Source organism: Monodelphis domestica, chromosome 7 (assembly GCF_027887165.1).
Source record: "Monodelphis domestica isolate mMonDom1 chromosome 7, mMonDom1.pri, whole genome shotgun sequence".
Taxonomy (NCBI): Eukaryota; Metazoa; Chordata; class Mammalia; order Didelphimorphia; family Didelphidae; genus Monodelphis; species Monodelphis domestica.
Window position 1 is genome coordinate 290,851,897 of NC_077233.1, and position 27,067 is coordinate 290,878,963.

The 27,067-nt window shown below is 44.0% G+C and overlaps 1 protein-coding gene across 1 annotated transcript; it reads left to right on the top strand.

Annotated features, from left to right (window-relative positions):
* On the top strand, positions 1-26,661 carry S1PR3 (sphingosine-1-phosphate receptor 3). Its single transcript, XM_007497816.3, has 2 exons — positions 1-864; positions 21,908-26,661. The coding sequence occupies exon 2, from the start codon at positions 22,045-22,047 to the stop codon at positions 23,185-23,187; it is 1,143 nt and encodes a 380-aa protein (XP_007497878.1). The 5' UTR covers positions 1-864; positions 21,908-22,044; the 3' UTR covers positions 23,188-26,661.
* Positions 26,662-27,067: the final 406 nt, after the last annotated feature.

Consider the following 27,067-nt stretch of genomic DNA (forward strand, 5'->3'; position numbering starts at 1 on the left):
CTCCCCGCGGTTTATATACGGCAGCATCTCCAGCCGCCGGGACTAGCCATTAAGAAAAGCATCATGAGAGCGATCTCCGATGGGAGCCCCCCAAAAGGCCGCCCCCGCCTCCCGCCCCGCTGTTCCCCGCCTGGACAGAAGCCCGCCGGGCCCGAGCCCTCCTGCTAGGCACTCGCGAGCGCTTTGAAGCTGGACCCGGAGCAGCCACTAACCCCAGGCAGCAGAGACTGGCCGGATCTAGAGGCGAGGAAGGAGACGGAGTTCGGCTCTTTGAAGGAGGGGCCGCGCGAAGAGAACCAACCACAGGCGGCCCAGGAGCGGGCCGGGGGGTGGCGGAGACGCTTCTGCAAAGAGATCTAAAAAGGAGGAGAGCAGAAGGGAGGCGAGAGAAGGAGCGAATGTGGAGTGAAGAAGCCGGCGGGGGCACAAAGGACTTTGGAGCAATGAAGGGGGAGGCGGGAGGGAAGTAAAACCGTGGCTGCTTCGTTTGAATGGAAAGGAGACTTCTAAGACTCGGGCCCGGGAGAGGAGGAGGGGGACGAGAGCGTGCAGAGTAGCCTGGGAGGCGCTTGGAAGAGCTTTGGTGACTCCTCCCCAGCCCTCCAGGAGCAAAGTCAGCCCCACTGCCTCCTACTCGTAGGGAGACTGCTTCACCCCCTGGACGGGGTGACACCAGCAGAGGCGCAAGCAAAGGCTTTAGCCTCCCTCCCGGCCGGCCGCCTGGATTCTGCTCTCCCGATCCTCCCGCAAGTTCCGCGACTGTCCTTTACTCCCCCGCTCCCCGTTTTGGATCTTTTGGCCCAGAAAGAGAGGGGGATCCTTCCCCGCAGGATGCTGGCCGCCCGAGTGCCCCCCAAAGCAGAGGTGAGTCCGAGAGGGGCTGGGAACGGGAACGCGTGGGGTGGTGGGGCTGATTCCAAGGCGCAGCAGAAGGCAAAGCTGCCCCCTTGGAAGTCACTCGTTTCTGGGGGTCTCTGAACCCGAATTCGCAAGAAATGCTCCGCAGAGCCACAAAGAACCACTTTCCTGGGCGCTTCCAGAGCGCCCCACTGCTTAGCCGGAGCGCGGACTTTCTGAGCGGTTGCTTAACGCTCAGTTTTAAAGTCATTAATTCGTTCGCCGTGGTCGCGGCTCGTTTTCCCTGATTGAAAAGCAGAGGCCCCACTCTGTAGACCTCGCCGGCTCCCTTTGAGGCGCCCGTTCTTTTACCCTTTCCTAGCAAAGGCAGTCTTTGGCTGAAAATGAACTCAAAGCCTCCTTACCGGCCTTTTCCTTCTTAATAAGAGGAAGCGCATTCACTCGGCAGACGAATCCCAGGGGACTTAATGAAGTCCCGAAAGAAAAGGTGGCGAAAGTCATTGTGCACTGAGATCTCTTTTCTTACTCACTGGGGCCCTCCCTCAGTGGTTCTGTGGGTGCCACCGAGGCTAGTTGGTTGTCATTTTTTACTTGGAGGGAAAGGATCGGAGTTTAACTTGAAGGGAACTTTTCCCAACACAATGATGGGCTTTTTTCCACCACTGAGTGGCATCCCTACATTAGGTACCGCAATGGCAGTCTAAGCCTAGAAGCCTGTGGCCATAATTATCGGAATTCTCCCAAGCTTCTTACCGAAGGGCTCATTCAAAGGGGTTTTCAAAAGAAGCCTCGTTCCTTTGGGGGGTCTTTTTGTTTAGAGGCAAAGATTAAAAGCTCGTAGATGTGGGTGAAGGATTTGGTTTCTAGAAGTAAATCGTGTCCTTTAGATGCACCCTTCCAGTGTAGGTTACCCCGCTTTGGCTTGGCTTTGAGCTAATGATGCTCCTTTCCTTGACAGAAACCAAGGGAATTTGGGGCACAGAAAACTAGGCATCAGGACCCCCCCCCCCCATCCTTGTACTTCAGTGTTAGTGTATTTCTTTTCTGAAAACAGCATACAAAATGTCGATGAACTCATTTGCCGGCTAAGGAAAAGAAAAGGTTTCTTTGAGATGGTTTTACTGCCCCTCATTTCGTCTTAGTTTGCTAAAACATGTCTTAGACTTTCATGAACATTCATTTCCCAACACCTCGATGCAGCAGGAAACTCAGGGAAAGAGAGACGGACTCGATTTTATTCATTGATTTTTGTAACAGTTCCGGGATCCTTAGGAAGTGCAGCATTCTCTTGTTTATTAGCACCTTCGCCATCCCACCTTAAAAGGAGGCCCGGTGGTCATTAGCGGCATTCTCAGAGTCACTGAAATGAAGTTTGTTTGGGAGTGTGAGGCCGCCATTGGGGGAGAAAACCAAAGATGCCAGTTTTATCTCAAAATCTTATGTCTTATATGTCCAAATAAAAAATCAGCTGGGCTGGTGCGCTAGCGCTAGCCTAATATCATTAGACTCCCTTGAATTTATAAAGAACACATTTTTCTGTTACTGACGATCACCACCTGAACAGAACTTTTTCAGCATGGTAGAAGGGGGAAACCTCATCACTTAGACTGCCACAAGGATCTGGATTCAAATCCTCAGCTGCCAACTTTCTGTTTGACTTTAGGCAAGTCTACACTTCTGAGCTCACTTTCTTTAGTGGATAAAAATGAAAATAAGCACTTCTGTCTACCAGGAGGTCCCGTATGTAATACCGTTTTCTTTGATGGGAGGGTAGTCTGAAGTTGTGATTTCACTGATTCACATACTTCCCATTGTGGAAACTCCTCTACTGACACAGCTCAGCACCCAGGCTTCAAATGTACCGGCTGAAAGAGTTATTTGGGGGCCCTGAGAGGGACACAAAGCTGCTCTGGGTCAGAGGCAGCAGCCCCTTGAACCCAAGGCTGTCTTATTTGAAGCCTAGACCTCTGTCTAGTAAACCACAATGTACGCCAAACTCTAATGGCTGTTGCTTTAAAATTGCAGTGCGCTGTGGACACGTAAGCTATTCTTCTCTTCTTTCTAAAGGAGGTGCGTTGAGATGAAGGCCTTTATGGCACCAAACTAATCCTAGGGGGAGTGTCTGACAGGTGAGGCTAATAATAACCACTACAGCTCGTAGTGATGCACTGATTTATGGTTCACAGAGTGTTTTAGATAGATAGATAGATAGATGGATAGATAGATGGATAGATGGATAGATGGATGGATAGATGGATAGATAGATGGATAGATGGATAGATGGATAGATGGATAGATAGATAGATAGATAGATAGATAGATATAAACTTGGGCTTTTCTCCTCTTTTCCCAAAAGCGAACATTTCAGTCTGAATAGAAAAAGAGAATTAGTTACAGATAAAACTCTGACACTTTGTCGCATGCTCTTAAATGCATATTAAACATAATGGTAGCAAAGCTGCTGCGTATATATATATATATCTACGGGTCTTCTGAACTTCCCTGTGTGGTTTCTGGCAATTTCACTGTTTCACTGTACTCTTTTCCTTCTTTTTTCACCTCTGTTATTCCCTGCCCCCCCCCCCACTCTGCGTCTGAAAATGAGAGCATACTCTTGTCATAGATAAATGTGGCTGACTCATTGACCCAAACTTGAACTCATCCTGCAGGTCTGGGATTTCCAGAGCATAATAGCTCATCATTCTCTGTAGAGGGGGATTGGGGGGGACGCACCTCTACTGTTCACCTCTGAAGTCCCCGAGGCCGCACTGGTATTTTTTCCATTAATGTGAAATAAGTCCTCATGACCCCATTAACAAAAACACTTCACATTCTGTCTTAGTAACAACTCAAAGAAAGAGGGATACAAACCAGGCAAATACGCCCAAGGTCACACAGCTGGGACACATCCTAGGCTAGATTTGAACCCAGCTCCCCCTGACTCCAGGCCAGGGCTGAGCTACTTAGCTACCCCATTAACTCTTCATCAAAAAACACTGACTTAACAAAAATAAGACAAAAGAAGAAAAAGTCCAGACTTGGACTCAATAGAAGCCCAACTCAAACTTCATCTCCATGCAGACATCACAGAAACATCATGGTTCACCCACAGACCTGGGTGCTATTTTCTCTCCAGCATACACAGCGCTTGTGGGAGGGCTGGGGATGGACTTAGAGAAACCCATCGGGGAGCCCGTGCATTGGGCAGCTCACGGTCGGGAGTCACTCACAACGCTAGCCGCCAGTGCCCCCCTCCACACTGTTCCCACCAAGGGATGCCTCGCTTGCTCTTGAGCTTAGGAAGCAGTGATGAGCCCTTTCCATTCATGGATCCCGCGGGTGAGGGGAGAACGCTTTCTTCTCTCAGCCATAACAGTGACCCCAGCCTTGATCAGGCCGGGGGCCACAAGGATTACATTATCCGGCCCTCAGTCAGCTTCATTTGCTCGTCTTGGCCGCTCTCCTCAGCACTGGACTGCTCTCCAGCAGCCCTTATGGGATCCTCCCCAGGAAGGTAGGTAGGAAGTGCTTTGTGTAGCACTCCACCCCCTCCGCAGCCTCGCCCCTCCCGCCTGTCCGGTCCTCTCGCCCCCTCCTTTGCCCGCGGAGTCCGCGTTCCACTGACTTTGGCCTTCTTGGCGTTCCGTCTCCTCAAAGCAGGCTTTGCCCTTGGGTGACCCATTGCTCGAATCCAAGTTCTCCTCCTCAGCCCTGCGTGCTGCTCTGGCTTTTAGAGCCGCAACTCAAGTCGCGTCTTTTACTGGAAGCCGTTGGGCCCCTCTTCGATCTGGCGCCTCTTCCCTGCCCCTCTTGGCCTCCATCGCCTCTACACACAAGCCCTCTTCGTCCGCCCCTTTGCAGCGCCGTGCAGGGGGCGGCTGTCTTCCGCCTCTGTAGTACCCCCCAGATTTGACTGATGGAGAGGTAAAGGCAAAGGCGGGGACAGGCGCAGGCGTTCAGGCGTCTCCACCTGCTTGTTTGGGGACGGACAGCGACAGAGAGAATGAGTGTGTAGGCACGCACGTGCCCAGAAATAAACCTGTAGGCCGTATACGTGTGGACACAATCAATATAGTACAATGTACACGTGTATGTAAATCTATAGGGCCATATATGTGTATATAATCAATTACTAAGTATCTATGAGCACTTACAAGGCCCGCGGCTAGAAATCGAGGCCGAGGCCAGAGCTGCCCAGAAGAAAGGACCTTGCGGTCTAATGGGGGAGCCGGCCCTGTAAACAAACAGGCACAAAGCTATGGGGGGTCTGTTCAGGAGAACCAGGGAGTAACCATCAGAAGCAGCCCAGAGTGAGAGGGATTAGCGAAGGCCTCCTGTAGAAGGTGAGCTTGTGGTTGAGACTTGAAGGAAGCCAGGAACATCTCGTGTGAGCGCCTCCCAGGCCCCCGAACGTCCCAAATCCAGAGTGGGAAGTCTTGTTCACGGATCAGAGGAAAGGCCAGCGCCACGGGTGCAGGAAGGCTCCCCATCGAAGCTTCGTGGTGGCCAGTGATGGAGGTTTATGTACTCAAAATGTGAGCCATTCCCCCCCCTTCGGCTGGGCACCCCAAGGTGCAGATATGCCCTCCCCTATTCCGCCACAGCCATTTGCTTTATGACATTATTGACTCTCAGCTTTACGAGTCCAGACAGCCACCACATGCCTAGACAAGCTGAGGGACCACAAATCTCCGGCTGGGTCCTCTCAGCACATCTATCCTGGAGGAGGTCAGCCGTCTGCTCCTCAGAACATCGGTGTCTCCTCCAAAGTTACTGCTGTTGATTTTCATTTTTCCTCCTGCAAATGTCATTCATTTTACCTTTCAGCAACCACATTATCCAATTATGAAACGGTCAGCAAAGCAAACCTCTCGCCTGCCTTTGCCCCGTGTATCTCCTTCTCCAACGCCAGAGAATGCCAGCAAAGCAAATCCACAGATTGGCACTGGCTGAAAACCGGCTTCATTCTCCACTTGGGTTCATAAAGTCTTCACCAAAATGGGGGCAGCATGTATAATGGAGGCATCCACCGGAGATATGCTTGGAAACTGGGTCACAATAGGACTGGCCAGTCAAGCGTCACCTTGGTTGGTTTAACAACATGTTTGGGAGAAGCTTCTCTCCATTGACTGCAACTTCCTTTGGCTTTAGGCCCACCCCAGGCAGTCTGTCTTTCCAGCATTTCTCTTTAGGGCTGGTGGCCTTGAGGAATGGACTTAGATGTAGCCAACAGACTTTCTGACCTGGGGCCCTGCCTTCTGCTTGCAACATCTGGCTGAGAATCCTTCCAGGATCCAAGACTCCCCTGGCTTGAGCTCCCTATTTGGAGTCTCCGATCCTTGAGCCTAGAACAAAAGTCACAAATGAAACAAGCCCCAAACTCCAGTTCATTTCTTGGAGCTGCATGAAGGGGGCTCTGAGGCTTTCCCCCCTTATCTCAGGAGGTTGGCCACTTGAAATTCAGGATGTAGTGACTGTGCCTCAGTCAAACGTTGGTTTTAAACTCTTACTTTCTGCTTTAGTAACAACTCTAAAACAAGGACTCTAAATGAGATTCATTGATTTGCCCAGAGTCACATAGCAAGGAAGTCTCTGAGGTCAGATTTGAACCTGACTCCAGACCTGGCACTCTATCCATGCAGTCACCTTGTTGTCTCTCAAACAGATTTTGAAATTCAGAAATTAGCAGCCAATAGAAAGAGAGTGCCATATGGTAAAATCAGTCCAGAATGCCCGTGTCTTTACCACTCCTCATGACTACCAGGAGTAGGTTCCGGGAGTCCCTCTAACTGAAGCGGTTTATGCATGCTCCAGATCCCTCTTGCACTCATTCTTTCATCTGCCTTTTGGAGTCACGATTCATCATTTAATTCATTCAAGTTCTTAATCCTTTCTAAATGGTTTTCTTTTCAATTATTATCATCGTATAAATTACCTGCCTGCTTCTGTTCATTTCATTCTGCATCCGTTCATTTAAATCTTCTCAGATTTTTCTAAATCCATCTGTTTTGTTATTTCATATGGTTCAATCACATTTGTTCCACTGATATTACATTTGTTCAAACATTTGCAAATAGTTTGGGCACCCACATTGTTTCTAGCTCTTTCCTAATATAAGAAGTGCTCTTTTGAATGGTTTGTTTTATAAGTATATGATTTTTATTATTCTTATCAGTAGGGTCTGTCATATCCACATATTAAATCAAACATGAATTCCTGGTATCAGTCAAATCTGATCAAACTGAATGATGTTGTTGAGATGTTGCCTTTTGCTAATAATTTGTTCAATATTCTTATAGCAATATGCATGAAAGATATTGATCTGCTGTTTTCTTTCTTTACTTTATCTGTCCCAGGTTTAGTTGTCTTATGTCATACAAGGTCTTGGGTGAATCCCTTCTTTCTCTAGTTTTGCAACTGCAGCCAAAATGTTATATTGGAGTTTATTTTTCTTTAAACGTTTGATAGAATTTACTGGTAAATCCATCTAGGCCTCTTTTGTCCCTCATCTCTCCTTCAGGAATTCCTTTATATGTGTCCTAGTTCTTTTTTTTAATTAGTTTATTTAATTCCTCTATTCTTGTTCTGTCCGTCTGAGTATCTTACATTTTTACAAACATTTATTTAATTTCATTTTTCAGTTTTGTTCATTTATGTATGGTTAACTAAAATGATTTCTGATAGATTCCTGTATTTCTCCTATATTTGTTATGCATTTTCATTTTATTTTCAAATATGGCAAAAATGGTTTGGGCTAATTTTTAAAAATTAAAACTTTTTATCATTAAATGCCCCTTTCCTTCTTTTTAGCCATTCTGCCTTGATCACTGCCAAATCAGAAGGAGTTACATTGAATAGATGCAAAATTCACATTTGTCTTTGTTTCACGGGTGCCATGCCCCCAACCTCATCACAAGCAGGCCCACTTATTAGTGAAATTAGCACAGTTGGTCCTCAGAAAATAGATTTCTCCTGCTACCAGCAAGGATGTGGTGATAAGTGCTTTACAGATGAGGCTTTACTGGATGCTTGATGGAAATAAGAAATATTTTATTACAACTACTTTTAAAATGACTACCATGAAAAACTTGCCAGCTATGCATCAGCAGTGATTGCTGAATCTACGGCGATGGGGAAATTACCTGAACAACTAGATAGATCTCCCTCCAAATCAAGTGAACCTGTGTCCTGATGCCTGGTGACTTCGTTTCTAAGCGAGAGAAAATGAGAATAGAGAAAACCACATAGAAAAGCACAGTTCAAGAAGAAGCAGTGTGAAAGACCAGTCCCCCAGAAGCTGCTTGCTTCTGTAGTTGTGGGCATAACCCCCAAATAACTCTGTGAATAATAAAATAGACTGTATTTTAACAGGCGTCGAAGGTGCTGTCTGCAAACTAAACTCATCCGTTTTTAAAAGAAAAATAACAATAATTAAATCTAGGCTGTAAAACTGAAAGGACAACTGAATTATTTAAACAAGTAATTAAAAATCAAAATTGGAAAATTCAAACTCTGTACGTTAATCGTCATAGGAAGCAGACCAAAATGCCCTAGGAAGCCACAGCCAGCAAGTGTTAGACTTGTTTATCAGATTAACAGAAATAGCAGCCAAGTGCAATAGAGAAGAGCATGATTTCATTTGGACGCTTTTGTATCAGATAGTGACTTCCTGTGAAGTAACTCCTGTTGCCCCATCTTTCCCTATCTGTAACAGTTCATGGTCATTGAACCAAGGAAATTAGTAGTAGTGCCCTCCTTTAGATTTTTTGATGATTATTTTCTCTGGTGCCCTTTTAAACTGGGGGGGGGGGGTATTGGGAATGGGGAGTGGTCCAACGGAGAGCCAGGCGAACGAGGGCCGTTCATCGATATCTTAAGATCACCATCAGATCCAGAAGAATACAAGTCAAAAATCCCATATTCAAGCACATTCTGTGCTATCCACTCTTCTAAGCACTGGGGATTTTTTTAAGCCCCAAACAGCCACCGTGCTCAAGAATTCACTGATTTTTAAAAACTTTTTCCATGTTTACATAGTTTGTTTTCTTTCTCTGCCCCTTCCCCTCCCCCTCTCCAGGGTCCAATAAGCACTTCCACTGGGCTGTACAGGTATTGGTCATCACCAATACCTATTTCCATATTACTCACTATTGTAATAAAATAATCTCTTAAACCCAAACCCCAAATCCTCTACCCACATAAACAAATGATAAGTCATTTCTTTTTCTTCTGCGTTTCTAAGGCCAGAATTCTTTCTCTTGATGTAGATACCATTCTTCTCATGAGTTCCTCAGAGTTGTCTTGTGTTAGCAAAGTCCATTGCATTGTATTGCTCCACAATGTTTCATTTTCTGTGTACAATGTTCTGCTTCTGCTCATTTTATTCCACATCACTTCCTGGAGGTCCCTCCAGTTCACATGGAGTCCCTCCACTTTATTATTCCTTTGAGCACAACAGTATTCCATCACCAGCAGATACCACCATTTGTTCAGCCATTCCCCAATTGAGGGGTGCCTCCTCATTTTCCAGTTTTTGCCACCACAAAGAGAGCAGCTATGAATATTCTTGTACAAACGTTTTTCATTATTATCTCTTTAGGGTACAAACCCAGCAGTGTTATTTCTGGATCAAAGGGCAGACAGTCTTTTAAGGAGGGTCTTATCTTCTAACAGAGGGAGACAACATGCAAGGAGGTACTCTCTAAAGGAAGCTATTAGCATAGAAATTGAAACTGGTAACTAGGTGGTAGAGTACTTTGAGCGCTGAACATGAAGTAAAGAACATGTGTTCAAATCTAGCCTCGTGTACTTCTGAGTTGTATGAACCTGTGTCTACCTAGTTTCTTCATATGTAAAATGGAGATGATAATGGGACCTACTTGACAGGATTGTTGTGAGAATGAAATGAGGAAATATGTGTAGAATACTTTATAAACCAAAAAGCACACTATAAATGCTCTGTTATTATTACTACTATCATTACGCTATTATTGTTGAAGATGAGATGACACCTGAGACTTTAAGGGAGCCAAGAGTCATACAGAAATGGGGGACAAAAAGGAAAAAGGCATGGAGTTAGGAGGCTGAGTGAACTGTTTAAGGAAAAACAAGAAGGTCAGCAGAATAAGTCATTTTAATTCCATGATTAGATTTTGTCACAAAGAACAACAAATATCTACAAAGTAGTTACAGCTCCTACCACTCTGTAGGGATTCATAGAAAGGATCTGCACAGTCAAAATCTCAAATCATAGGAACCTTAAGGATCACCGAGCCCAGATACTCCCTAGATGTGTAACCTTAGGCAAGGCATTCCCTAAATCTCAGTTTTTCCATCTGTAAAATGGAGAAAGCATAGTTTAAGTATCGTATGAAATGATGTGGCCCTTTGTAGCTTTAAGTCATTCTGTAAATGTGAGCTTTTATCTTTCCTAAACATGACTGATAGCATCGGAATCTTACTTAGCCATGAAAGTAGTCACCAAAGAACTTTCTCTGTACTCTTATTTAGGAACAGAAAATGAGATAGAATACATTTGGGGCACCGAAGAAGACAATAAAATGCGCTCATTTTGATTGATTTATAATTATCACATCAAATATTAAAGTTTTGAAGGAATTTAACTCTAAAAGTTAATAAAGACAAAGTCATGCTTCCCAGAAACCAAAGAAAATGACCATTTTTAAAAAAGGTATTTGCCAATACCAGCCATTTATCCCTTTAAACGTTGTGTCAGTTAAGTGAAACAAAAGGTGTTTATTCTCTCTTTCTGGAACTATTCCTTGGGAGCAGTTGGTGATATGCTAACGTTCTGCACTTCAGTAAAGAACGTAACGAGGCCCTCATTTGCTCAGAGACTTGCCGTTCTCCAAACTACCCCACCATATGTCAGCCAAAGAACATTTTCCCATCATCTCGTAAGCCTTGTCCTTTTCTTTTTAAGGAACAAGGCTGAATTTTAAACGGCAATATTTGTCTTTCCTTTCCCTCTTTTCGGGTTTGTTTATTATTCAAAGTTACCTCATGTAGAGAAAGTGAATCATTAATGCACAACGGAGGCGGGACATGTGGAACTGATTCTGAGCAAGACTGGCTTTTCTCTTTTCAGGATTTTAATTTTAATTTTTGTTATTTTGAATGCAAGAAACTTCAACCTTCATTTCTGTAGAGTTCTACATACAAAATATCCACATTTCTATATACAAAAAAGAACAGAGACAGTGCTGTATGCTGCAGATCTCTTATTATATACAGCTTGGGATTTTTAAGGCGTAAAATGAACCCAGCATCTTTGTTCCAAGGCTCGGTTCTCTCTCTCGGATCTTCATTTTATTCATTTCTGCACACTGTGGAAGATGTATGTCATTGGTGTGCTTTTCATCCTTTTCCTTTTTTGGTGGTGATCCCCTTCAGCAGTCTATTCCCCACATTTCTGCCCCATCTCCTACCCTCTCCCTCCCCCCAAAACTTCCCTTACAAGCAATCAATTTGGTCAAGCAAAGCATTTCAACCCATTGCTTATAACTGGAGGTCGAGGTTTCCTTCTAAATAGCCAATGGGTGGCCTCTTTCACAAGGTGTGAAGCGCGCTTCATCGTCAGTCCCCTACACCGGAGCTCCATCGTTAATCAGCATCAGAGTCTTGGGAGCCCTAAAATCTGTCCAATTGCAGCCTTGCTGAGCAGCACATACTAGACAGAAGTTTAACCACGTTGACTTGGCAGTCCACAGCTTCAGCCCAGCATCGCCAGCCAATCGAATAGATGAACTGGATTTAGGGTTCTGAGATCTGCAAAGAGCTCTTCATGTATCAGCTTGATAATCAATCACAGATCTGCGCTATTAATATTCCCATTTGACAGGTCAGGAAACTGAAGCTGAGAGAACTCTATTTACGGGACAGAGCTGCAGAACCAGTACAGTTTGAGACAGGCTGCAAATTCAAGCCTGCCTGACTCCAAATCTACCTCTGGTGACTATTCCCCCCACCTGCCCACTCTGTAAGTGGTCTTCTTGCAGTGGACCTTTGTAACTTCCATTCCCCCGAGAGCTTTGTGTTTCCAGATAGAAAAACTAGGTCATATCATCATACCGCACAGGCTAGCTTCTGCAAGCATTCTTAATAGACCATTTCGTTGAATCGGGTTTCCTCCTTTCCTTTGGTCGTTCCTCCACAAGAAATCGTGCCAGGGGTGTTTGAAGCTGCATTCTGCTCGTTGTTACCACCTTTTCCATGATCAGACAAATCATGGGAGTTTTCCATTTTTCTCGGCAACTGCTTACAATTCAGCCGTCTATGGATTTCCATGATACTTAACAAATGTCCCTGCAGACACTTTTGCCCGCTTGTTTGACTTGTCTGCCGGCTACTGTGCCACATTTCCTACTATGTCTCCATCGTCGGCCTGAGTCACACATTCAGCAGGTCTTCTCCCTTTGTGCTACGTGATTGGGGCAAACATATACTTTCTAGGCATCCTGCCCACCTTCACAAAGCTTCCCTAGCTTCTGCAAGCATTTCTGATAGGTGATTTCAAAATTTTAACCTGATTAAGAGCATAGATTTAGAGCTGGAAAGGATGTAAGAAGTCATCATGTCCAACCGTCTTATTTTATATATGAGGAAACTGAGGCCAGAGGGAGTAAGTGACTCTCCCAGGATCACCCTATGTGAAAGAGAAGTAGTGGGGCTTAGCCACTTTGGGTAATACAGATGTTTTGGTCCCTTACTAAAGGGTTCCTTGTTGGTCTTTTGGTCTCTATGACAGGGTTACCATGCCAAAGAGGATTAGTGACTAAGCCAAGAAGAACTGCCCCCTTAGCAGGATCAAAGAAGAAGATAAAGACTTCCTCATGAGGATGAGGTTTTCTGACTTTGGCTGGCCAAAGACCTGGAACTTTATTTGGTACTTGAACAGAGTAAACTGAGGCAAAGGTTAAACCTATTCAACAGTCCCACCTCCACTCTGCTGGAAGTCTTTCTGTCCTTTGGAGAGAAGTGAATGATAAATTATTGTATAGGGATTCAAGCATTTTGCCATGTGAGCTTATGAGTTTTTATTTATTTTAAGCATTTTCTTGTGATGGCAGAAATAAATAGTTGGCCTTTATATATTAAAAATCTCTTCCTAGAGTACTCTATTGATCCCTTTGGGGAATACCCTCAACATGAGTCATTTTTTGTCTAGTTTCTGTTTGAAGCAATTTTCTCAAAATTCTCCTGGAGGGTGGAGGAAATGCATTCCTTCTTTTTGAGGTCAGCCTCTCCAAGAACCAAACTGGGACCATTTGAGTCTAGTCATTCAACCGTGTGCTGAGGTCGATTTCCTTAAACCATGGGTGACACCCACAATAGATAGCCTTTGGTGCTTTCTACCAGATCACCTATTTTTCACACTGTTTCAAAGCTTGGAATATAGGAAATAAAGATGCCGCTCTCCAGGGCCAGGCAAAAGAAATTGTATACAGAGCTTCCTCCAGCCTAACTGGAAAATATTCTCTTCACTTTCACGCTGATGGCGATGATCTTGCTTCCCTTTCCCTCGCCTCCTGTCAAAGACAAATGTGAAATCCATATGAAATAATGTGCTGTTACAGTGCATGAGCACATTCCGTTTTCATTAGAACCTCTGCCAGATTCTATAAAGATTTATTGCCAGTGATAATTGTTCTGGGGATGTTTGCTTTGCTGTTGTTTAGGGGAGAGCCAGGAGAAGAAGATGCTGTGGTAGGCGAGTGTGCAGATAGAAAAGTTGAGGCCCTGAACTTCTCCCCGGGCATCATCCAGTTAAAACGGTGGCCTTGGAAAAGGAACCGGGGAACGGAAGAACCGACTTCAAGCAAGTTCACTTCCAACGCTGGCCTTCCAGATGCTGCTTCATGCTGCCTCTGCACATACTGATGTATTTGGGAAACTCAGAGACGGAAAGGGGATAGTAGAGGCAAGGTCGCCGAATCGCCACATTTTATAGATGAGGATTAAGTCCAGGGAGATTCCCTGCACTATAACAAGCATTCATTAAGTCCCCAGGTATTCAGACTCCTACTAGGAGCTGGATGACCCCCACAGCTTGGGAAAAACATGAGCCCCAGCTTGAAAGATCCTTTGATATAGTTAGCACTTAGAATGAGCTATTGACACTGTAGAAGGATCCGAATTTTTTGGAGAAATTCGATATTGACCGAGAAGGAAGGCTTCATTCTTTGTAGAAGAATGGCGTCCACATAGTTTTAGAAAGGGTCTGCAGACGATTACAGCCTGTTGGGTTTTCTTTTGCTTCTCTAAGTCTGGATGAAGATATAAAACTTCTGCTTCCTTCAAAAGAAGTTAATCAGTAAAGCTAGTATGAAGTTGGCAGTCAGTGAACTACCTCTCTAAAGGTAGGGGAGACACCCCAGTGAATGAAGCTTCTTTTTTTTTAATTTTTTGAAATTCAGAATACTTTTCCTTGGTTACATGATTCATGATTCTTCCTGCTCTTTCCTCCCCCCATCCTCCAAAGCTGACACCATCGGGTCATACATGTATCATTGTTCAAAACCTATTTCCGTGTTATTCATATTTTCAGTAGAGAGATCTTTAACATCAAGAGCCCAATCACATCCCTGTCGAACTACACGATCAATCATATGTTTTTCTTCTGCATTCTGTTTCTACAGTTCTTTCTTTCTCTGGATGTGGACAGCATCTTTCTCCTAAATTCCTCTGGATTGTCCTGGATCACTGCATTGCTGCTAATGGAAAAGTCTATTACATTTGATGGTACCACAGTGTATCAGTCTCTGTGTATGATGTTTTCCTGGTTCTGCTCCTCTCACTCTGCATCACTTCCTGGAGGTTGTTCCAGTCTCCATGGAATTCCTCCACTTTATTATTCCTTTTAGCACAATAGTATTCCATCACCAACATATACCACAATTTCTTCAGCCATCCCCCAATTGAAGGGCATCTCGTCATTTTCCAATTTTTGGCCACCACAAAGAGCGCAGCTATGAATATTCTTGTACAAGTCTTTTTCCTTATTATCTCTTTGGGGTACAAACCCAGCAGTGCTATGGCTGGATCAAAGGGCAGACAGTCTTTTAAAACCCTTTGGGCATAGTTACAAATTGCCCTCCAGAATGATTGGACAAATTCACAACTCCACCAGTAGTGTTCCAATTTTGCCACATCCCCTCCAGCATTTATCACTTTCCTTGGCTGCCATATTGGCCAGTCCACTAGGTGGAGGGTGGTACCTCAGAGCTGTTTTAATTTGCATTTCTCTAATCTGGAGGGATTTAGAACACTTTTTATGTGTTTATTGATAAACATGATTTCATCATGTGAAAACTGCCTATTTATGTCCCTTGACCACTTGTCAATTGGGGAATGGCTTGATTTTTTTTCTTTTAATTTGACTTAGTGTGGATGAAACTTCTAAAATTGGCATATTTTTAAAATGCAGGAGCCCAGCAAGAATAGAGCATCGTTCTTGTGACTATGAATCAAATTCAAGGTCTCCATTTGTACAAGGAAGAGTTTGACTAGAGTTAGTAATTAACTACTCACCCATAATACAGGGCGGCCTGTTTAAGAATAGCTTCCTTTTATTTTCATTTAATTTCTAAATGTATAAATAAAATTTACTTAAAGTTAAAAAATAGGTATACTTTAAAATATGTCTCTTTCGATGGGTGTTGGACTCTGGTCAACGGTACTTTATTTGTTGTTCCGCACACCAATTCTATTGGCTCTGCTCAATAGAGGAAGCACAAGAGAACTGGGATGGTAAGTCCCTTACTCAGGGTCATAAAGCCAATTCATTGTGGAGCCAGAATTGTAAGGAGTCCCCATTCTTGTTCTTAGTCTACCCTACTGGAGGATTTTCTTCCCATGTTTAAAAAAATGTACAGTTAATTTGTTCTTGTTTTTTTAAGATTGAATACGTCTCCATTTTTGCTTTTTAGGTATATTTTTGGCTCACTGTGGCCAAGTTTTTAAAGTGACCAAATGAAATTCTGGAGATTTCTTTGCGTCTATGTGATCTCAGACATTTTTATTTTATAACATCTTTACAAATTTCATTTTAATTTTTGCTTTTTTCTCCATGTGGTTTTAGGGCTAATTCTTACCAATGTTATAGCAATTGAGAACACAGACAGTCTGAAGGAGAAGCTGAGTTCCTGGCCGTTTTCCTCATAAGAGATTGAGTAAGGCAAAACCCAAGAAATGCTATTGCCGTCCATCTTTGGGAGTGGCATTAGACAGCATGCCATACTAGGCTGAGAAGCAGCTCCGGGGCTCAGAATATCACTTTTCGTTTTGTGCCCAGGACTTGGGGCATAGCCGATATTTAATAAGTGAATATTATAGCAGGAGCCATGATTTCTGCCATTGCGTAGCCTTAAAGGGTTGGGGATCCATAGCAATGCTGTCGTGTTATGGTTCCTTTGAAGCTGATCCCTCAGAGTACAATGTACACGAGATCAGTTCCTCACCTGACCATCTCTTTGATAGGAGAAAATATTTCCTTTCTTTCTTTGTGAAGTGAAGATGGTGGTTCTTGTCAGCGACCTGGGGGTATTCGGAGGACTAATTAGCTAGTGAGCTTTGAGATCCTGAGATGAAAGGCTCTACCTATGGATGCACGCCATTACATGACTAAATGGGCTTGGCAGTAAATTTCCCAATCCAGAGCAACTCTAGCCTTCAGTACTAAATTATGCTTGGTGGCATCCTTCAATTAGCTCTAAAGTCGATGTCTGTGTGTAAAACAACTTTATTGAGATCTTCTGTTTTTATGTCACCTTCATTGCTAATATTTTACTCTCTGCCACTTAGACCCAGAAAGCTGCCCCCTCATAACCAAGCATAAAAAGAGGAGAAAACAGCAATTTGGCAAAACCAACGCGTCACTCGTGTTTAACTTGATCAATGATCCTCCGTCTCCATAGGCTCCACCTCTGCAAAGGAGAAGCATCTTTTCTTCAGCATTGAAGGATCGTTTAATCAGACTGTTTAACTTTGGTGTGATTCACATTGCTGTCATCACAGTATCCACAGTCTTTTCCTGGCTTTGCCTACCTTGTTGTGTATCCATTCATATCATTATTTGCTTCTCATTAGCCATTCCTGAAGGTGCAGTGACCGTCCATCAATTTCGTGTACTGTGATTGGCTTAGTCATTCCCCAATCGCTGAGCATTTATTGTGTTTCTGCCTTTTTCTCCTACAAGAGGTGATTCTGTAAGTGTGTTGGTGTGTGTGTGTGGGGGGGACCTTTGAGTGCCTCCCTGTGACTCTAGCAATGGGCAAACTGAGTGATTCCAAGTGTCTTTCCAGAATGGCTGGACCAAGTCAGCACGTAGCCGACATAACAAAAAGCAATCGTCAAAAATGGAAATCAGAAGCTCACTGAGGCTTCCCTTGACATCGAGCAGGTTTTCAAAGACAGAAGAGCCAGTGTGGGAGGAATGGTGGAGAGGTGGGCCCAGCGATGCACTTCTGGTAGAGCTAGAAGGTAGTTGGGAGCTGTGGGAAAGGGATGCAGACCTCCTCTCTGCCCTCCTTACTTACCTCAGAGGCTTCACAGCTAAACACATCAATGAGTAACCCAGTATTGCTCTCCACGGTGCACCCGCCTGGGATCCAAATCCAATGATAAAGTGAGTCTTTCCCTCAAGGGACGCACATGCTGAGGGAGGAAACAATAAGAAGGCAGGAGGTGTCTGTGCACACATAGAAGCATCTTCTTTGAGCTTTTGTCTCTCTCCATGCATGTACATACGTGCGTTTGCTTACAGAGCTCTGCGGAGAATCAATGGAGAGTGCAAGCTAGTACTTGAAGAGGAAGGACACTAGCTGGGAAACACAGGAAAGGGAGGGACAGTCGTTGTACCGTCTAGAAGACGTGCTTTGGAGGCAGAGGAGGAGCCGTCCAAATGGACAGGCAGGCGACAAAGGTTGCATGTGAGAAATCAGGAAAGGCCCAGGTTAGGTGAAGAGCTCAAGCTTTAATGCATTCCAGCAAAGGCAGCAGCACAGCTGCTTCTGATAACTCAGAAATAGGAACTGAGAGGCTGCCCTAAGTGAGAGCTCTCTGCCCACTGTGAGGGTCAGACCAAGGCTGGGACTTGATGGGGATCCACCCAAGCCTCTGAAGAACCCATCACCACCGTAGCCATCACCTGAGCCTCCCGAAGCCCAAGCCAGAAGAGGGACTCCTCTCAAAGGGCCTCGTCTTCATCTGAGATCACACCCCTATAGTGCCAGAGGAAGACTCATCCCGAACATCAAGACACCCCAGGCCTCGGGGCAAGGATTCTGGAGTCCAGAGAATTCCTTTCCTCCAAAACTGGTCCAGTGCAAGAACAAGCGAGGAGTCCGGAAAGAACATGCTCACTCGAGGTGTCAAAACCTCATTTATGGGGCGTTGAAGTGCTTCCTGGCATGAACCCAGGGGCATGTCTGCGCTGCCATCATCTCTCCTTTCTCCCTCAGAAGTTCTCGCTGTCCCCACATCCCTCCCACACCCGAAAGAGACACGTGTCCAAAGAACGGTGCCCCGAACACCAAAAGCTCCACAGAATCCATTTGTATGATATTAAAGAGCTGGTGAAAAGTAGATGCATTTCCAAGGGGCGCGGGCTAGCCCAATTGTGCTACATGAGGATGGAATGGTAGACAATCATCGTACCTTCAGAAATCACGGAGAAGAGGACTGCAAAGAGCTGTGGAAAGCGTGTAAGCCGACCCATGAAGAATCCAAAAGCCCATCCACAGTTACCACACTATGCTAAATGCAAAGCCTTACATCTCCAAAATGAGACTGAATGCTGTGAAACTTTCTGATCGTTCTTGGGTCCAAAGAAGGGATATGAGAAGACACTTTTCTCCTTTCGCTTCACAGTAAGGAGGCCACCAGTGCAAAACATTAAACATAATGTGAGGCTAAATTTTTCTCCCAAGCAATAACTGAGAAAAGTGCCTGAGAGAGTCGATTCTTTTTTTAAACCCTCATCTTCCATCTTGGAGTCAATACTGTGTATTGGTTCCAAGGCAGAAGAGTGGTCAGGGCTAGGCAATGGGGATCAAGTGACTTGTCCAGGGTCACACAGCTGGGAAGTGTCTGAGGCCAGATTTGAACCCAGGACCTCCTCTCTCTAGGCCTGACTCTCCATCCACTGAGCCACCCAGCTGCCCCTTGGGTTGATTCTTAATATTCAGATTGCTTTGTACATTTTGAGAGTAGGTTATGTAGTGTATGTTGTTCTTCTAAACCTTATTTTTACCAAATCCCTTTCCATTTGTTCCACCAATTCTTGTGGGAGTTCTTACTCTAGAACTTTTATCTTTCTTTCTCAGGTTATTAAAGACCTTTTGTCAGTCAAATCAGAAAGTAAACATGTGCTCAATTCTTATTAGAAGTCAGGACGGGGGAATACAAAAAAAAGGCAAAAGATGCTCCCAGACTTCAAGGAGCTTATAGGTTAGTGAGGGAGACAACGTGCAAACAATTCTTTCCAGCAAACGAGCTTCGTATAGGATAAATAAGAAATAGATGGAAGAGAAAAAGCTAGAATTAAGGGGTGGGAAAGGAGTCCTGAGGACTATGTCATTTAGCCAGGACGTGAGAGAAGCCTGGAAGCACAGAGGAGGAGGAGGGGGAATATTCTGTGGATGGGGAACAGCCAGTGAAAATGCTGTTAGACAAAACGTTTCATTTCAGTAAACGCTAGAAGGCTGGATCGAAGAATGTTTGGGGGTGGAGTGAGGAAGTGGTGTAGAAATGTAAGAAAAGTAAGTGTGGGCAGTATCAAGTTGGTAAAGAAGGGCATTAAACACCAAACAAGGGGTTCTATATTGGGTTCTGGAGGTAAGAGGAAACCTGTCGTTTCTTTGAGCAAAGGGGTATCACAGTAAGACTTGCATTTCATTAAAAAAAAACCATCACTTTCACATCTGAATGGATGAACTAGAGTGGGAAGAGATATTTCACATGCGGACTCACCAGCAAGGCTATTGCAGTAATACAAGCATGAGAAGATGAGGGACTGCACCAGGGTAGTTAGTAGCAGTGTTTGTAGCAGTCAAATGGACAGACCTTGGCAATCGGCTCGATAAAGGAAGTAGGGGAAAGGGAAGAGTCGAAGATGATGGTCAGGTTGGGACCTTGGGGGACTGGGAAAATAGCGGTGCCTACCCTCAATAGTTACAGAGAAGTTTGGAAGCAGAAAAGGTGTTCAATGGAAAGATTGTGAGTTGACTTTTAGTGTCAGATGTTTCATGGACAGCTCAAGCTATGGGCCTGAAGGTCAGCAGAGACATTTAGTCCGGATCATCATCATTGAATCCATGAGAACTGCTGAGATCATCAAGTTAAATAACATAGAAGGAGAAGAGAAAAGGAACCAAAACCTAATCCTGTGGTACAACCATAGTTAGCAGCTATGACTCAGATGAAGATCCGACAAAGGCTGAGGAGCAATCGGGAAGATGGAGGACCAGGAGAAGGGTATTCCCAACCTCGAGATAAAGAAGTGTCGGAGGCTGCAGTAATCCAAAAAGGATGAGGATTATGAATTCAGTTCTGACCATGTTAAGCATAAGATGCCTACTACACATCAATACACATTCAATGTCAAATGTTCAACAACTAATAGAGAGTTCAGTTGTTGCTTATCGATCTTAATTCAGGTCACCCTATAAGGTCTACTTTTTCTATTTAAAACCAAGTCCAAATACATTTGAGGATTACTGTTTTATGGTATATTTTCAGGTGTACAAGGGAAAAAGTCCTACATTCCTACATTTTTCATTATTTCCATTGAAATTATAATCCTTTTTACCTTCAAATCAGTTATTTTGTCTAACTGGGTAAGATACTTATTGGTAGTTTGAATGACATATCACTAAATCTGGAAAGATTATAGTTTTAAATTATTAATGTGGTATAGTAATTAGCAATGAATTCTAGTTATTTAAGGCATTCTTTACTCGAAATATTATTTAGTCAAATTTATTTAAATAATACTTAAATTTATTTAATCAAATCTAATTGTATCATAATATTAAGTTATGATTTTAATAGCAATTCCATTTCTAGATTTCCTTGTGGATTTCCTAATTTGTAGAAAGAAATGCTATTGATTTTTTTCAGGTTTATTTTGTTACCTGCCACTTAGTGAAGTTATTAATTTTCTGAATTAGTCTCTTTGATAATTCAATGGACTTTTTGTAATGTAAAAAACTGTATTTCTTATATACAAAAAATTGTTGGACTTTCTTAGTCATCTTATTACATTTTAATGGCTTATTTAAACCATTCATATCTAAAGTTCCTACTTTTACTTTGTGGTCCATTTATTTCTTTAGCACTGCCTTTCTCCCTTGATTCCATTTGCCTACCCTATTCTAAGATTTGTGAATTTACTTAAATTTTCCATTTTGTTTATATATTCCTTTCCCTTTTTGGACACTTGTGTTTCCTCATTAAACTAAGTGACTGATTCAAAATGTTCTCTACCTTCCAACCTCTTTCTTGTTTTCAATTACTTCTTTTACTACACTCTTTTAAAAGATGTATTCTATTGCTTTGTGTCCGTTATTTCTCTTTCTTTCCAATTTATTCAGAATTTATTTTCTGATTCATAAATTACGTCCTTATTTGTTCTTTTTTAAAATTCTCTCTGTGTTCCAGCTGGTAACAAAATTTGAGATATATTGAATTCAAACTCCTTTAGCTTATTTTGGTCTTTGTAGATTTGGACTCAATATCTCTGTCTTTGTCGCTCTCTCTCTCTCTTTGCTCTTTATTAGCAGTTGGTGAGGGAACAACTTCAGCTGGGAGCAACACTACTTCCGTTACCTTCTCTCATACAGAGTTTTCATCCCTAAAGCTCTCTAATCCTTCCAGTCTGGTGTATATGCTGTTGGCACCCTTTAAATGGCCAGCACGCCAACTAAATTCCCATTTTTCTAATTTGATTACACATGTATGCGCCTGGCGATCCTTTAGTGCTATATGGTGGCTGTTGTTGTTGTTTTAATTCTACTTCTTTTTTTAATAGGATCCCAGCTTTATTGGTGCTTCTGGAATTTGAGCTGCAACAACTGCTGAAACTAAAGTGACTATTGACCTACCCTGAAGAACGAGCACATCTTGGGGAATGTTACATAGGCTCCCTCCTGTGTATGCAGTCCGTGAATGAAGGCAACGGCGATGGCCCCTCCTGCAGGCAGTAACGCCTTCCCTGAAAACGGGACTGTGTCCCTTCATTACAACTATGTGGGCAAACTGGAAGAGAGGTTAAAGGACAGAGAAAGCAATGAGCTGACAGACGCCATTTTTCTCGTCATCTGCAGCTTCATTGTCCTGGAGAACTTGATGGTCCTAATCGCCATTTGGAAGAACAACAAATTCCACAACCGCATGTACTTCTTCATCGCTAACCTTGCTCTCTGTGACCTGTTGGCTGGCATAGCTTACAAAGTCAACATCCTGATGTCTGGAAAGAAAACTCTGAGTTTGTCGTTGACAGTCTGGTTCCTGCGGGAAGGCAGCATGTTTATCGCACTCAGTGCTTCCACGTGCAGCTTATTGGCCATTGCCATCGAAAGACACCTGACTATGATTAAAATGAGGCCTTATGACGCCAATAAGAAGTACCGGGTATTTCTGCTCATTGGGATGTGCTGGCTCATTTCCTTTTCCCTGGGTGCCTTACCCATCCTGGGGTGGAATTGCCTTGACAACCTGCCCGACTGCTCAACAATTCTGCCCCTCTATTCCAAGAAGTACATTGCATTTTGTATCAGCATCTTCATAACCATTCTGGTGACCATTGTGATTCTCTACGCCCGTATTTACATCTTGGTGAAATCCAGCAGCCGCAAGGTCACCCAGCACAACAACTCGGAAAGGTCCATGGCGCTGCTCAGAACGGTGGTGATTGTGGTCAGCATCTTCATTGCCTGCTGGGCACCTCTCTTCATCCTTTTCCTTATTGATGTTGCCTGCAAAGTTAAAGAGTGCGCCATCCTCTTTAAAGCCCCCTGGTTCATTGCTTTAGCTGTCCTCAACTCTGCCATGAATCCTGTCATCTATACCCTGGCCAGCAAGGAAATGCGGAGAGCTTTCTTTCGCCTTGTGTGTAGCTGCCTGCTCAGGAACAAAATGTCTCCCTCCTCGCCTAGCCAGCCAGCGCCGCATCAAAGTCGAACTAAATCATGCAGCAGCACCAATGGTAACAACATGCCCAAACCAAGGGAGAACTTCCCACAAATCAGTGCCGCCCCAGGCAGCATCAGAAAGACTGAGCCTCTCTACAACGGGATTTTGGGCCAGTGAAGACTTTGGAGAGAACAACTTTCAGAGACTTACAGTAAAGGGGAAAACACTAGCTGTTCATCTATGTTTCTATTTATTGCATGAATTCCTTCAGTCTTGTTTCTTTCAAAGTGCTGACTCGGGAATATTTGCTTTATTAAACCCAAAGCCTGCACGTTGTGGGTGTATGTTAACCAGTAGATCACACATTATGGATAGTCTAGCCAAGAAGGGTCCGTGCAAGTGTTAGCCAGCATTGCCCTCCAGGACCTTCTGACTTTTCCAAGCTCAGCGCACAACACAGAGAGCTGTGCTCTGCCACCCTGCATGGCTTCTTGTTACCTGGGGGCAGCCCCACTGGATCGCAGTGAGCAGTGCGTTTCTCGGTTTGTCTCCAGCTACTCTCTTAGCAGCATTGTACAATGTTTACTACACAGAGTACACCTGCTTGTATTTGTATATTAACATTAACCGTCAATTACCTACAGAAGTTTACAGGGCGATACATGGAACATTGTAACTGTTAGGAAACTGTCCATGAAAGAATGTTGCCATTTAAATAGCACGGATTACGGTATAGGAAGAAATAATTGTCAATTTAGCAAACTCCAGGCTATTAAACTGCCAGAGACTAGAATTCATTAAAGAAAGCAGCTGCTTGCTGGGCTTCTCAGGCTCCACACAGAGACTAGGTGGCATAAGGAGTAGAGCTGTGGACTCCAGTCAAACCTTCCTTCAGATCCAGTTGTGTGACCCTGAGGAAGTCACCTACTCTCTGTCTGGCCCAGTTTTCCTCATCTGTAAAAAGGGCGGGGGGGGAATAATAGCATCTACCTGCTAAGGATCAAATGAAGTATTACTTGTAAAGTGCTTGACGGCCTTATAATCCAATGTAAATGCTGGATATTGTATGGTATGGTTTTGCCAAGCCTCTGTCTGATGACGTGTTTATAGCCTATAATGGATCTGTTTGTCTTATCTTTGCCTGGACCCCAGCTTGACCCACTTGTCGGAACGCACGCCAAGAATGTAATGTGCTTCTGGGATTGTTTTAGGGTACGAGTCCTCTCTAGGGCAGGCCCGGACATCCCCACAAGTCCAGAATGCAGAAGACACACATCCAAGAGGACAGAGCCAGGGCAAAGCCACAACGTGCAGCTCTCGTGCCTCATTGCCTGGTCTTCTCAGAAGAGCAGGCAGACAGAGAGCTGCAGAGAACGCAGGGCAACCCCTTACGTGAACCCCACCAAATGCCAACAGGCCATCTTGGCATTATCTGGATGTTACTGCTGAGATGGGCACAATTTCACGTGCGACTGTGATCAAAATGTCAGAAAAACACAAAGAATGATCATCCAGACAGTGTTAATGGCAGATTAAAGCTGTGTCGGAGGCCTGCTTTTCACCCAGAGGTGCACATCATGGGGGCTCAGCAAGCCTATAGGAATCTCTCGGCTTCCTAAAGGAGCATCTTCAATGTTTCCATCATTTCTCAGTGACTTTGCACGTAAGAAGAATGTACTCAGCAGCTATTGAAGTAGCCAATTAGATCCGGGGCAGGGGAAGCACATTGCTCGGCACCTGGGATTTGGGGGTCCCAGCATGGAAATGTTCCTCATCTTAGAACAATAAGTCGGGCGCCTTCGAGACCTAACTGGGAGGACTGAGATTCTAGGCGGCAGTCAATAAGTGTCCCCGCGGTGTTCTGCATCATCAGTTAAGCTCAGACTTTGCTTGCTATCAATCCAGCATTTTAGATCAATTCTGCCATTTGCTCGACAAACTGGGCTTGGTTTTGAAAGTGGGAACTCTGGCTTATCCCCTTCATCTTAAAAGCAAACTCTGCATGAAAAGCACTGCCATGTAGTCACAGTGTGTGCGCTGTTTGTTAGCAAAATGTTCTCCAGGGCCATTGCTTTTTACTTGGAAAATAACGGGCTGTTTGTAAAGAGGGCTCCGCGGGGCTTTCCACGAGCCTTTTCGAAGCCACCAAACCTAGGGTGGGCTTTTTAATGACAAAATGTTCCTATTAAATAAAGGCTTTACTGACGGCACGGAATGTTGTGGGGCATCTTTCCAGGATTGTGTGCGTAGCAGAAAAAGAGCCAGAAGGACTATAATGCGGGTGAAAGGCTGGTCAAGGCGAGCCAGGGGTGCCTCTTGGGCTGACACACATGAAACTGATCTTTTTTCACCAGGTTCAGGAGGATTCGGGACGTTTTAGGACCTACAGTGTCACCGTACTTAGCGAACAGCATCCTGGTTTTGCAGACAAGCCAACCAAGCTTGCGTAAAGCGAGCTGCTCGGTGCTCCACATTTTAACGTAGCGTGCTTTTGTCCTAGCCACAGGAGTTTGGGGAAGTGAACTGCTCTGCCTGACTCTCCAGCAGGTACCGCAGTACGTGAGTAAAAGCATATTAGATGGCTGTTTTCATTGGCGCCCAATTGTGACTTGAAAAGTCTACAAGCTGGTCAAGCCTCTTCATGTCTTTGAAATAAGCGCATTCATTTACAGCCTCCCTTCCCAAGCCTTGAAACCTGTCCTTGGTCCTGAAGAAGCTGGAGACTAATGGGAGAGAATGCCTTCAGCAGGCTTCCTGGATCATTATGGTCTTGTTGGCTCAGCATTGAGGACAGTCACATCTGGGTTCTCGTCAAATCGGTTACATGACGGGCTAACCACTGGGCATACACACACCAGTACAAAGAGATAGTTCTTGACTTCTAATTTGGGGGGAAAGACACAGAAAGGGAGCCGAAAGGCAAAGTAAGGGGAGACGGAGGAGGCAGGGTGGCTGGTAGGAGCCCTTTCTCAAAATGGAAGCCACAAAATAGAAGGACTCCGCAGTAGGCAAGAGTGATCTGATCAGAGACATAAGGCTACTTTCCTTCTCATTTTGGCCCATTTCTAGCATTGTACTGAACCTAGAACAAACCACGTCAGTCTTCTTGTCATGAGATTTCTTCTGAATACAGCCCGGAAGATAAGAGGATAGTTCATGATTGGATGCTAACTCTATCACAGAATTGCAAAATCCCAAAATTAGGACATTAAGAGCCATCTGGTCTAACCAGTAACTTAAACGGTGATTTCAAAAAACAATTCATGAGGATAATATACTTTGGGTTAGAAGGAGCCCTAGAGGATGCTGACTTGAATCTTGTTTTACAAAAGGGGAAACAAAGGTCCAAAGAAATGCCCAGCTAAAAGTCACACGTGGGTAATAAGTGGCAGAGCTGGGTTTTGAACCCATGTTTTGTTTTGTTTTGTTTTTTACTAAATCTACGTCTTTACTCTGAAGTTTGGTGTTTGCTATAATTATTTCTCATTGTACCCCGTTATGCAGTTTTATATATTTGTTTAGTAAAAGATACACAATATAGCAATCAAATAATAGGTCATAACAGTCAGCAAACACAAATTTTCTTTCTCTATTAATACAGTTTGTATTTTTAATGTGTAAAATAAATTCAAAATGTCAGTGTCAAAGCTATACTACTGATCTTTCCTTCTCCACACATCCTTTTCTCTTTTGCACATTTTAAGTGATTCAATAACACCTTTTTTCCCAGCATCACTATCTCTAGCTCCCCCTCCCATCAAATTCCTCTCTAATTTTTAAACTGCCCTTAAAATTAATCAATCAATCAAAAAAATAAAATTAAAAAAACCTCACATATGAACTGAGTTTGTCTGAAAAGGTAGCATTCTGCGACTTTAGTTCATCACCTCCCTTTCCAGATGTGGATATTAACAACAATCCTCTGGATTCATGTCCTAAATATTCTTTTAAAATATATCAAAGTTTGGGGCAGCTGGGTAGCTCAGTGGATGGAGAGCCAGGCCTAGAGACAGGAGGTCCTATGTTCAAATCTGGTCTCAGACACTTCCCAGCTGTG

Bases quoted from the DNA above. Each gene is read 5' to 3' on its own strand.
- S1PR3 (XM_007497816.3), top strand. From the start codon at position 22,045: ATGAAGGCAACGGCGATGGCCCCTCCTGCAGGCAGTAACGCCTTCCCT.